Source organism: Sarcophilus harrisii, chromosome X (assembly GCF_902635505.1).
Source record: "Sarcophilus harrisii chromosome X, mSarHar1.11, whole genome shotgun sequence".
In the NCBI taxonomy this organism is placed as follows: domain Eukaryota; kingdom Metazoa; phylum Chordata; class Mammalia; order Dasyuromorphia; family Dasyuridae; genus Sarcophilus; species Sarcophilus harrisii.
The window spans coordinates 76,944,396-76,957,131 of record NC_045432.1 but is presented as its reverse complement, the minus strand read 5'-3'; the positions used below and the strand labels follow the sequence as shown (position 1 = coordinate 76,957,131).

General features: G+C 46.2%; 1 protein-coding gene across 1 annotated transcript in view; it reads right to left on the bottom strand.

Annotated features, from left to right (window-relative positions):
- The window catches only part of TRPC5 (transient receptor potential cation channel subfamily C member 5), a 95,839-nt gene continuing 83,103 nt past the window's right edge, over window positions 1–12,736 (bottom strand). The window contains exons 8-11 of the mRNA XM_003774925.2: window positions 10,430–10,636; window positions 10,186–10,227; window positions 7,997–8,086; window positions 1–7,402 (exon numbers count right to left, since the gene is read on the bottom strand). Coding sequence (XP_003774973.1) covers window positions 6,626–7,402; window positions 7,997–8,086; window positions 10,186–10,227; window positions 10,430–10,636 — 1,116 coding nt within the window. The 3' untranslated portion in view covers window positions 1–6,625. The remainder of the gene's footprint in view (window positions 7,403–7,996; window positions 8,087–10,185; window positions 10,228–10,429; window positions 10,637–12,736) is intronic.

The following is a 12,736-nucleotide window of genomic DNA, read 5'->3' as shown; positions in this document are numbered from 1 at the left end:
TCCATTCATGAATGTTTATTATCAATAGGCAGCTATGAATGCTTACATCGGAAAAGGAAGGGATGGAACACTTGGCATCCAAATGGGGGAAGTAGCTGCTTCACGTTTTGGTTTACGACAAATCCAAAAATACACACAAAATAAACAATTTTCTTTTACGAGATTTCATCTTGTTCACACTTATATTTAAAGATGACGGTAACTTTGCACTGTTTACAGGAAGTATACTGAAACGAAAGTGACAGTTATTCAAAGAGACATGTTGATTTTCAAGGAGTAGCCCATGATGCCAAGCTGTCGTTAAGATGAACGTGCCCAACCACTCCCTCATCATTGGGCTCGGGAGCTAAGGTTTTACCTTAAGGTTCATGCAGACAGGCTTTCTATATGTGCCCGTGAAACTGAGACAGCTAGAATGGGAAAAGGGAATTCTTAATGAATGAAACCTTGCCTCTTTTCCTCCCTTTCCCAGGCCGCACGATATGAACATACAGATCAATAAAACTCGACCCCCAAATCTGGAACACCTAAATCCCGATTTGACAACCCTGGGGTCAGCTCTGTCTGGAGAGTCAGATTTGTCAGGGGTGTCAATTTCAAAAACCCTTCCACACACTGGAGTATGTGGGTGAGGGTGTGGGGTTGGGCCTTGAGAGGGACAAGATGGCATCCCTATTGGTTGAAGCAAGGTTTCATCAATTTCAATCCCCCCTTCCCTTTAGCTGGAGTTGGGGGAGGAGGGGGTGGCACCTGATGTCACTATCCCTTGGGCTCCTCTCAGCCAGGCTGGTTTGCTCAAGCAGAGCCCACTAAGCACCAAAAGCTGCTGGTGAACATCACTATGAGGCTGCAACAGACTGACTAGCCATGCTGTAAGGCAATCGGGACCTTCTCTGGATCTGCCCAAGCCAAACTTCTTCTCTAGGGGCTGTTGGAAAACTAGTTCCAGTGTTCTGTGGCAAGTCCTACTGGATCAGTTCTTGTATCGGCTCTTTGGGCATCTCTGAGATCACAATGAGTAAAATTTTAGCCTTAGTGATTCCAGCAAGAGTCTAGGTTGGACCAGTCTGCTGAGAACCTTCTGAATCCTGGTCTTTCTCTGGGCAGCAATTTGAAAGACAGCCTTTGAAACTACAGCCTAGCTGTTCTTTTCCCTTCTCTTGTTCTTCCTGACTGGAAAATTAGCCTCATAGAGGATGAAAAATATCGTCCTATTGAAAGAGGAGAAAGCATTTCCAAACCCATTTGGAGAATTCTTGAAGAAAGAGACTCCGGGGCAGGGATTGGCTATTAGCTACCTATTTGAATGCTACTGCTGGTTTTAAGTTCTTTTGTTCTGTTCTTTCTTTTTTTAAATTTTTGAACAAGAAACAAAAGCAAAAAAACAAAATACTGAGGGGAGGGGTCGTGTTTTTGGTCACCAATACTATAAATGGAGGCAACGTGGTGTAGTGTAAAGAGGGTTCCGATTCCTACTTTGGACTGGTCTCTTCTTTCTGCGCTTCAGTTTCCTGATTTGGGAACTCATCAGTTCTCTCCCAATAATTCTCATTTCATTTTGCCCTGAGCCTCCACTTGACTTTATCTCTTCACCCTGCCTATGATCTAGGTGGTTCCCAAGGATTTCCATGAGTCTGATCAGCACAGGGGCAAACTAATCCCTGTGTATAATGTTTAGTTGTGTGTTTAAAGAGCAACCTTAAACAGGATCTTGAGGAATACAGAGCTCTTGGTGATTTGCAATCCTCTGAAGCATCGTGGCTTTTTGGCGATGACTTGCAGAGCACCCCCAAGAAGAACAGCTTTGTTACCTGCTAGCCATACCTCCTTTTGGACCCAAACTCTCTGTCTACTCTCCCCATTTTATCCACCAAACGTCTCACAATGACATTTGCTTGTTTTCAAAAATCAAGGTGGAGATTTCCAATCCCAGCAGTCTGCTCCGGACTGGGAGGGTCACAACCAAAGGGGAATCCAGACCTAGTTGGAACATTTATTAAGTGCCTACTATGCATGGAGCCTTGGAAGTAGGAGCACAAATGCAATTAGGGAAGAGGGATAGATACCTCCTAGTTGGTAGCTGCTATGTTCTTGGGTAGCTCTTGCTGTAGAGAACAAAGCCATATTAATGCATAATTTATGAAGTAGAAATGGATTTTGAATGCTGGATTGAAAAATATAATAACTTTCTGGAGCCTTAACTTTTAGAAACATTTCTTGGGCCTCCATTTCTTTAGTGCCTCCCTTTTCCCCCCAAGGGGAGCACTAACCAAAGCCTAGCTTTTTCTTCTGAGATTCTTCTAATCAATAATACCCAAACCTTAATATCTAGAGAACTAGCCCCCGAGAAGGGCTGGATTTCCAATGGCATCTGACACAACATGATACTGCAACAAGTAATGTGGTTGTGCCAACAGCAAGAGCTCACCTTGGCCATTATCTGAAACCCGGCCCACGTTTGGTCTGACCTTTCATCCGGTTTGAAATAAGCAGTCATTTTGACCTGATTATCAGCTTAAGTTTATATTGCAACATCCCTGGCTTCTTCCTGAAGGAGGAAAAGAGCCCTCCCTCAAATTGTTCATAATCTCTAAAAGTTTTTGTCTAAAGATGCAGACTTCTTTGCACAGTAGTGCCCTTGTCCCTGTCTTTCCGAGTGCTCCATTGATGACAAAGTTCAGCCAGTTGAGACTGATGACTTGCGAAGGCTCAACATTTTAACTGTGTGCTTATAGAGGGTTTGCCGTGCCTTGGTCTGGAGAGTGAGACGCTTTAGTCTGGGAACCGTGCTGTGCGCTTTGCTGAGCCTAGAGTAAGGTGCATCTCGGATCAATGCGGGGAGAAAAGCCATACTTCTCTTTACTTCTGCTGAGTCAGCAGAGCCATTTGGCCATGTGAAACCGCATGGCTATTACATCCATTCAGACAAAGACATTCATCACGTGCAGGCCGAGCTGGGGGCTTTCCCCCAAATTGCTACCACTCATTCACTCCACAATGGGCGGTCTGCTTCAGACTTCTGGGCCATGAGGCTAACCCATTTCACTTTATATTTCAATATTCAAAATTTTAATATGTATGTGGCTCTCAAGTGCCACACACACATACACACAAATGTACACTACACTGTTAGGAGAAGAAAGTGGAATATGAATTGAGGCAGAAAGAATACAGAAAGGGCAAAGACCCCAAACTGTTGGGAGAAGGCAGGAATAAACTGGAAGCGGAGCTCAAGGACTGGCTGTGGATGAATGCCTCCCTTTGCAGCACTCTCCATTGTAGCAATCCTAGGCCCTGGGTTAGCACATGCAGCCACACCTCAAGTAGGCGGGTACAGCTGTACAACTCATACTAGGGTTATCCATGAACGTGTGTTGAAAGTTAGCAGGTTTCTTTTTTACAGGTAAGATCCTTTGCTTCTAACTTGAGTGCTTTGTTTCTGTTCTTTTTTCTTTCATAAAACCAACAATTTCTAACCTTGATAGATCTAAAGTTCGTGACAGTCATGTGCATGTACCCATTTTGATGAGGACTTTGAAGCTGCTTCTTTCCAGAGGAAGGTCATTCTTCCTCTCTCACCTCTCTCCACAAAAAAAACCTCAGCGATCAGGGAAAGGGACTGAGGAACCAAAATGTTAGAGAGTAGGTTTGGGTGTGGGGGGGTATGCCACGTGGACAAAATGGTCCCACAAAAAAACAAAGCAACGCATAAGCCACTTGGGTAGGAAAAGAATAAATGGGCTACTGGGGATACAGTTGAGGCAATGTCTGTGCTGAAGCCAACAGTGGAGCACTAAATGATAGCTTCTACATCAGCAAAGTGGGGAATGGGAACATAGAACTCATTCTAGTATTGTGGTCACAGAAGGCGGATGTATGCATGTGGAGCCATTGACCGGTCTCATTGGCTGCCTCAGGTCCACCAGGGCTCTAGTTGGAGCCTGTGGGGCCTTAGAATACTTGTGGAATGTGCACAGTCCCAATACTTGGAATAGGTCACGCTTCCAGGTCTTGGAACCCAGTTTAGTGAAATGTGAGCTCTTTAGAGGCCAGGGATGCCGCCATCTTGTCTTTGCGTCACCAATGCTCAGCACTGTCCCTTGCCCATAGAAGGAGCTTAGTAAATACTCATTGGATTGGACTAGATTGGATTGGTAGAACAGATGGAGATCTAAATGACACAGGGGAGTGCCTAAGTTTTCCCCTACAATTAGTGTTGAAATACCAGGGGTATGTGGTTGGGCTGAGTTCTTGCGCTCGGGGTGTTCATGTGACGCTCATATGGAGTTGGTGTAGCAGAGGTCCCCCCCAATGGCATGGCACAGTAGAGTCCTTGGTGTACTGTTGTCTTAGATTTGTTCCCACCTCCCCATTGAGATAAAGTGGCAGCCAAATGAATGCACCTGGCTTCAAAAAGTCTGAGATAGGTTGCAGTTAGAAGTGGGGAGCTAAGTGGGGGGCCTTCTTGAAGATGATGCATTTGTGCTTGGAATTCTGCACCTCCTGTTGTTCTCTCAGAACAATGGTTGCGACTTGGGGAGGGTCCTCACCCAACAAGTGCCTCTGTGGACCTCATTCAGGAGTTTCTTTGGAGATTTTCCAGCTTAGTAGTGACATGGAGTTGAAATGCCAAGAATGACTCCAGTCAGTGTAGAATACATGCTCCTTGAGGGCAGGGACTGCTTTGTGTTATCTTCTCCCCTACTGCCTTGAAAACAGGAAGACCTGCCTTCAGGGCCTACCTCTGAGATATATATATATATATATTGACTTGTGGAGGGAGCTTCCTTTGCCAGGGAAATCTCCAGTCCAGTTCCTGTTCCTGGCCTGTCTCTGGTACCTAAGTACACTGTCATACAGGTGCTAAAGAGATGCTTATTGAATCGGAACAACACACTTCTCTCTGTCTCTCTCGCACGCATCTGGCAAAGCTATCTGGGCAGGTCTTTCTGTGCCCATTACTGAGGGTTAATAAAGCTCGCCAGCCAGGTATCTTGTCGTGATAATGAGTTTAAGCCAAATTTGGGGTCAGAGAAGAGATAGGCAGGAAGTTGAATTAAGCTCCTCTGCAATGTTCAAGGAAAGTTAATGAAATGTCTATATAGCCGTGTTCTGATGATTTAATAGTGGGGAACAGAATATGCTTTTGTGTTAACATCTGGATCTAAAATAGATTTTGGCCCTATGTTTTGTGATGGGCCTCTATACTTGCGGACAAGATAAGACAAAATCCAGCTGGATTGGTGATGGTGACTGCTCTAGCTCATTAGAATGTAGTTCCTGGGAAAAAAAATTGACCCTTAGTGCTTCATGCTCCCAAGTTCCAAGCAGACCAGGAGTCGGTGAGGGAGGTGGCCATGCAAAGCAGGGGTATTGAAGTCAAAGCACTTGCTATGTCTTAAGATCTACCATTTCCCTGGCCTAGTTAATGTTTGCCCACATATAAGGCCTCAGGGTTAGAAAGAAAGCTCCCAACTGTGCACAAACAGCAATCTGACTGAACAGTTGTCAAGGGACTCTAGGCTTGGACCTTCCTGCTACTGATCCAGCCACACAGCCCCCTTGGAAAAAACGGAGTGAGATCCGGCACAACCCCAGCCAAAGTTGGCTACAAGGAGGCCGTTCTCTTCCAAAGCCTTGGCTACAGGGGCTCATAGATGGGGATTTGTACCATCAAACAGAATGGGAAAGAAAATCCTGGGATCTGTTGCTTAGAATAAATTTGCCCTTCAGAGCACCATGTCTAGGATGTTGGAAACTTTGCTACTGATACTGAAGCCAGGGTCATTGGCAGAGCATTTGTTAATTGGATTTGGAGGGAGCTGCTGTTCTAGTACACGTGTACTTGGATCTGGGCCTCTCCCTCCCCCCACCCTCCCGGATTTGGTGGAGACTCTGAAAGCAAATCCTTAGGGTTCCCAACACACTAGTGGCCTTTGGTTCTGGATCTGGGTGGTCTTCTGCATCTGGACCTTTTGTTTGTTCTCATCTGAGCTGCAGTTGCCTGGCCTGGGATCCCCAAGTATGCGCTCTGCTGATGATGTTGCTGGCTTTTTTTCTGTTGTTTTCAGAAAACAGTCAATTAAAGGGACACGGATGCTCCATCAGACTTGGACGAGATCTTTTTCCGATGACAGTTGGCTCTGGGCGATACTGGACAGCAGCAAGGGCAGGTTCAGAGTCGGCCTCAATTGGGGCTAGTGGGACTGTGCTCAGAAACGCCTCTGCACTGGGACTTGTTTTCTTTCTTTCTTTTTTTTTTTTGTTTGTTTTTTGGTGGTAGAGGGAAGAAGACAGGAGAGGTGGGAAGGGGCCTAGAGGACACGGGACAGGAAAAGCAGAGCAAAGAGTTTGCAAGTACAGATGTGACCCCTAAGCTCTGGGGCTTCCCGGGGAACCCTTTAGGTAGCAAAGATGAGATCAGCATCTATACGTAGAAAATGGCAAAAACAAAATCAGTTCACCAAACATTGAAGCAATAATGAAAGCCACAGGGTGGGAGTGTCATGTGGGTTCTAAGGGCATCGAGGGAGCTATGATTCAGAGCCCCCTCCCCCACCCCACCTTCTCTAGCCAAGAGAGACAAACAGCCTGCCCAGTTCTACAGCGGGGTAGTGGGCTTAGCTCAGAGTCGCGTTGTAACATGTTCTTCCTGTCCATCCTTCCATCGGTTCATAAGCAAGTCACAAGCCTCCCCCCACGAGTCGAACACATCCTCGGTGGAGTCGATCAGTTTGGAGTTGGATGTGCAGATGCTGGATGCACAGTGGAGAGAACTGGAGGATGCGAGAGGGCATTCGCTGCTCTGCCCAGAGGCCCTTGTGCTGGTGCTGGGGGCACACGCACCCCCACCAAAGTCCGCCTCTGACAGGTTACTCTCGCTTCTCGAACAGCTAGCTTCTCCCCTCTCTGGATCCATATGGGAATATCTGCTGTCTTGCCACGTGTAGCGGGGCTGAACGATTCCGTCAGAAATCGTGTACATCGGCTCCGCGCTGGGCTCGGCCAGATGCCCGTTCATCTTGGAGAACAAGAGACCCAGTCTCTTGAAAGACTCTTTCTTGGAGCTTGATAGTTTCTGAAGTGGGTTGCTCATAAAGGAGTGCTTACTTGACCCACCAGTTTTTGGCTTAACCTGAGGAGTGGGGGCAGCAGTCGCACCCCCGCTACTTGTCTTGGACGCCGACTTGGCTGGGGCCGAGGAGCCGTGGTCCCTTTTTTTGCCAGTTAGGTTGAAAGAGACGCTTTTGGATTTGGCCTTTTCCCCCCCACTACCGTCGTTAGCATCATCCTTCTGGGAGATTTCGGTGCTGCTCGTGGAAAAGCTCCTTCGTTGGGGTTTGCGATTACCCAAGAGGTCGAGCACCTCGTAACGAAAGCTGGAGATGTCCTGCTTTAGCTCCTAGGGTGGTAAGAATAGGTGATGTTTGTTGAGACCTTTGGTAGACAGTACCTCCATTTTTCAGAGGAAGAGAAGGTCTAGGAGGTATAATAGGTAGCCTAGGAAATGTTAGAGATATACTTCCTGATGCTAAAAATGTAAAACTGAGTATTATTTTGACCTTGGTCATTCTCAGGATAGGACTGGCTCTGAAATTAGAAAATTGGCTTTTGGCGTCTATGTCCCTTACTGGTCTCTCTTTTGCCCCTTCTCGGTCCAGCTCTACCCTTGGTCTGCGATCCCTTCCTAGAGGTATCTATTTCGACCAGGACTCATGAAGACAGAAACAAATACATTTAAGGCTCAAAGGAATGAATTGATAATGGTAGGATATATAACAGGTGGTAAAAGTGATGTTGTTGAAGGCAGAATGGCGTGAGATTGGTATTGCACAAATAGCTCCCTACTCAGTGCTGAACTGCAGAGATCTCTGAGGGAGGCTGTGGATTCTAGCTGTCTCACTGTGTACAGATAGGTCATCTCCCACAGCTCAGAATACAGAGGGATAAGTTGGGCTCTCTGTGGTGAGAAACACTATTGGCAAGCTCAGATTACCTTAAAGTTTTCTTCTGTCAGTCCATCATTTGTTTTGGAGCTTCTGATCATGGCTGCGACGTATCTCTTCACCAAATTCCGTATCACTTCCTGGAACATAAAGCAGAAAGTGCACTCACTTCCTTCCTCTTGCCTAGCTAGCTCTCATCCTGGGATTCACTGCTATAGTAAGTGACCAAGAATTCAGCAGAAATAGGTGGGATCGCAACTGTACCAGTGGAGCTTTTGTTTGGGTCTGGAGAACCTGGTCATGGACAGAGACTCCTAAAGCTGCCTGCCAAGTCCATCTTTTTAATTCAAATGTGTTTCCCGTGGCACTTAACCCTGTTGCCATCCAGTGCATGTACAGTGTAATATTGTGACTAGAGGGACTCGAGTTTGGGGGGATGAACAATAAGTCCTAGCAGTTTGGGGCTTTGGCCTCTCAAGTGTGACCAAAGGGGTCCCTGAGGTAGGAGCTGATCAGGTCTGGGAGAGGTCCTGGGACTTACTTAGCCTTTGAATCTTGGGAGTGGGGCTATCGCCAGGAGAGCTACTCTGGGCACAATAAAGTGCAACAGGCCCTGGAGGAGAGGTAGGTGAGTTCTGGGTCAAATGGTGGCTGCAAAGGGCTCTGGGGCACAGACCACAGATTCCATGGTAGGATGTCAGCTACTGGAGGGCAGAGATGCGTGTTTTTTTTTAATTTGGTTTTTATATCCTTGGGTGCCTTGAACAGATTGGGCACTTGAATGTTTGTTGCACTAGATGGGTCTGTATTCATGGATTTAGAGTTTGTAGGACTTTTAGTTCAATCCTCTTATTTCATAGAAGAAACTGATTCGTGGAGAGGGGAAGAGAAGGGTCTTTGCTCAGTAAGTGGCAGAATTGGCATTTGAACCCAGATTCACAGAGTTGAACTTCAGAGCTCCTCTTACCCTAAGAATAGCTTCTCTACCCCCTTCTAGACAAACCTTCCATGTGGGCCATGGGACAATGGCTTATCTAAATTTGGTATTGCGTCCCTGTCCAGGGTGCTGACCAGATGGCCAGAAGAATCCCTTGCCTTCCTCCTGGATGCCCACCTGTCTTGTCCTATTGAGCTTCTTCCTGTTAGCTTGTCAGAGGAACCCTCATGCTATGAACATTCCCTGGCTGGGTAAATGCTGATGATCCAGTCTAAGGTTAATTCCAGTGGGACCACCCTTCATATTTGCAGAACAGTTGGGGGGGAATCAAGAAACCTCAGCTGTTGCCATTGCCTCTCACCATTTGAATCCATGGAAGCTGTTGGGAAATGCCGGTGGAATATTCTTGTTTCCTAAAACTATCCAGGGAATTGTGGAAACAATTGGGGGGGAGAACCCCTCCCAAATCAGGTATTTTCTGCTTTTCTTGCTCAGGAGGCCAGACCTAGTTTTTACCCTTGGTTTGGACCCTTGGATCTCTATAGAGAACTCTCAGTGTGGAAAAGCTTTTCACTGATGCAGATAGGGAACACATCTGGACTTATTGAGCTTGGAGGGTTGCCTGGGATCAATGAGAAATGAAATAACCTGCTAGGATATGTCAAGAACTTGCACCCCCAGGGCTTCCGGACTCCAAGGTTTGCCCTTTATCCTCAATAACATGGAGCCATCTGTGTAATAAGTAAAAGCTAATCTTGCATAGGAAGAATAACTGCTGAGTCTCCTGACAATTCTCCCACTCTTTGTGTGACATTTGAGTGTGATTATTCTCTGCTGGGAGGAAATGGGAATGGGTTCTCAGGGTTGCTGGAGCATCTCAAGATAAACTGTCCAATTGTTGAATTAACATCTGCATTTTGGCATAGCCACAGAGGGAGAGCTAAGCCTCCAATTTTATTTTCCGGCTTCCACCGGATCTAATCTCTCTCACACACATATTCTCATTTTATCTCTGTCTCTCTCTCTCTCTGTGTGTGAGTGTGTGTCTCTCTGAAGTCATTTCCTCCCTCAGGTGCTTACATTCTACGTGCATTCCATTTTCAGAGTGATATAAAGGTAGGTTTTAAATTGCAAAACCAGTCTACGTGGAGGGAAAAAGTAAGCCCAAGATGAGCCCCCAGCCTCTTGGAGTATCCTGCTTGTGGCAGAAATGGTGTTACACAACCAGAGCAGGTGTTGCTTCCAGGCTGTGGGAGCTGGTCAGGAGCTCTTGTCCCACTGCCTGATGTTGTAGGGCCTTACCTGGTAATTCTGATTTTGAATCAAGCTGTCAGCATGGCGTTCCTAGAATCAGAAATGAACAAGGGTTTTATGTTGGTAGCCCCTCCCCCAGGAAATGCCACTTTCTCCCCAGGGCCAAGGAAGGCAGTAGGTCATGCACTCAAAGCTATGGACTAAAGAGAGTAGGGGCTGCCCAGGACCCGGGAGGTTACCACTGAGCCTGATTTTATGAACTGTCCCCCTCTCCCCCAAGGAGCAGCCTTACAGTGAACATTTTCAGGTTGCCATGCTTCCTTCCATTATTTGCCGAGCCCCTGTTGGCGTAAAAGTGCCTGTGGAACCACTGGCCCAGGTAGCAGAAGGACTTGGGGCTTGGGATGATATTGAAGGGAGGTGGTAAGGTGGCCCCTTCATCAAAGTAACTCATCCAGAGCTTGGTTCGGGCAAATTTCCACTCAATGTCTGCATGATCCTGCACGTGAGAGAAGAAGCCCAAGGATTAGGGAGATGACATCACAAAGAACAACAGTTTCCCTTTTTGTACTTTATCCTAGGCCATGTGTGACTAACTGCCTTGTTGCAGAATCCTAGGACTATAGATTTGGAGTACACGGTGACCTCGGTCATTATGTAGTCCTCCTCAGGGAGGTAGGTGAGTCATCTGAGGCAGTGAGAGAGTAGCTGGGACTGGAACACAGCTCCACTAACTCCAAAGCCAGCCGTCTTCTTTGGCTATAATATCGTGGGTGCTAAGACCTGTGGGGGATTTGTGAAAGGAAACAGGATGGTGTTCTGTAGTTGGGAACTGACCAAGGTAAATCTCTCAGAATCTTGGATGCAGAAGGGGGAGGCTGCAATAGGACTCTCTCTCTCCTTCCCCCAAACCCTGAATTGACCGAGTCTATTTGCTGTGTGTCTCATCTTGCAGAGTTCTGTGACTAAGCCCATTTTAATTAGTTTCTTGGGTGTTTGAATATTTCAAGAAAGTGGCACATTTGATAGGCCATGTGTAATGGCTGGGTTTGTCAAGAGAAAAGTAGCTCATTAGTTGGAAATCGTATTTGTGTATTTCCAAAAAGTAGACAGTCCCAATCATGTGTTGCTGTTCCACTGGGCATTTGTCCCAGCCTAATATCCATACTGTAATTGTCTCCCAGGCTAAGGACCGTTGTCTCCATAAGATAGCAAGGGAGTGGGATGGGGAGAGGAGAAGTCAGAGCCATTTTCTGTCATTTTCTTTCTTATTTCAAATTCATAACCAGTTCCACCTCTTTCAGAAAGTTTCAAGATACTAGGAATTGGGATTAGGGACCATCAGAGTAGCTAAGATTGATAGCGGTTTGTAAAGTACTTACCATCACCCATTATCCCACTTGACCCTCATGACCCTGTCAACTAGCTCTGAGAAGTCTTTCAAAACTGGGGATGCAAAGAGCAGGAGGTCAATAATTGGTTCAATTATAATATAATGATATATAGTAATAATAATATAATAGGTTCGATTCAGACCCAGTGAGTTCTTGCATTCTAAAGGAAGGACTATGTCTAATAATTGTACACTCAACGTGACGGGTTATCGGGCAGCTTGTACAAAAAGGAAATCCTTTGGGTATGCGATCTCTCTCATAGGTGCAATGTCTTTCCTGGAGACATGGATCTTCTAGATTGTGGAGACTACCCACTTTCTCCTCTTGATGAGCTTGTTCTTGGTGAGTGCACCTAAGACCCCTGGCTGGGGTGGACATCTGTGCCGGAGCATTTGTTCCCCACGAGGCGGTTTTCCTCAAGAGTTTGCTCCCTTCTGAGTTGTAGCCTTGGACAGCTGAGAATTCTGGAAGGGGACTTTACAACAAAAATGAAGTGTCCTCCATATGTGATCATCTCCTCCTCCTCCTCCTCTTCCAAGATCCTGGACAATCCCGACGCCATCATCTAGGTTGATACTTATGCCTCCTATGTCATCAACATAGCACATATACTTTTATCCAAATCACTGCTCAAAATGATTTTTCACTAAAGACATCCTACAGAAACCTATGCTCTATGTCTTCCATACATGATCTACTCTCTCTTGCCTAAATCTAGCAACTGGCACAGCTTTGTGGCATCTCGATGCCCAGACTGTTAGTGAATCCTGGATAAGTCCAGGATAATTTGTTGTCTTTTCAGATTGGCACTACAGGATTTCATTGGAACTTGGAACCACATCTTTAATTCTCTTTAGGGCAACATTGCTCAGTGATTGTGGTATAAAAGTAGTGGGATGGGGCTTGTGTTGGTACTTCTTCCCTCCTCCTCTCTCATGTCTGAGTGGCGAGCTCTTCCCACATAACTGTTTCTGTCTTGTGTTTATGGATATTTCATGATAGAGCAGTTCATGGCGAGTACCACCCATGTGTCATCAAATATAGATCACTGGAATTTTTCAATATAGACCCATCACATTGACGCCAAACCATCAACTCATACTATTTTCAGAAGAGATCCTAGATCTAAAACCAAAAGGAACTTCTAGAATTTCTGCAGGGCTCCATGTACAGTCAAAGCCAGACAACCAGAATCTGTTTCCTTC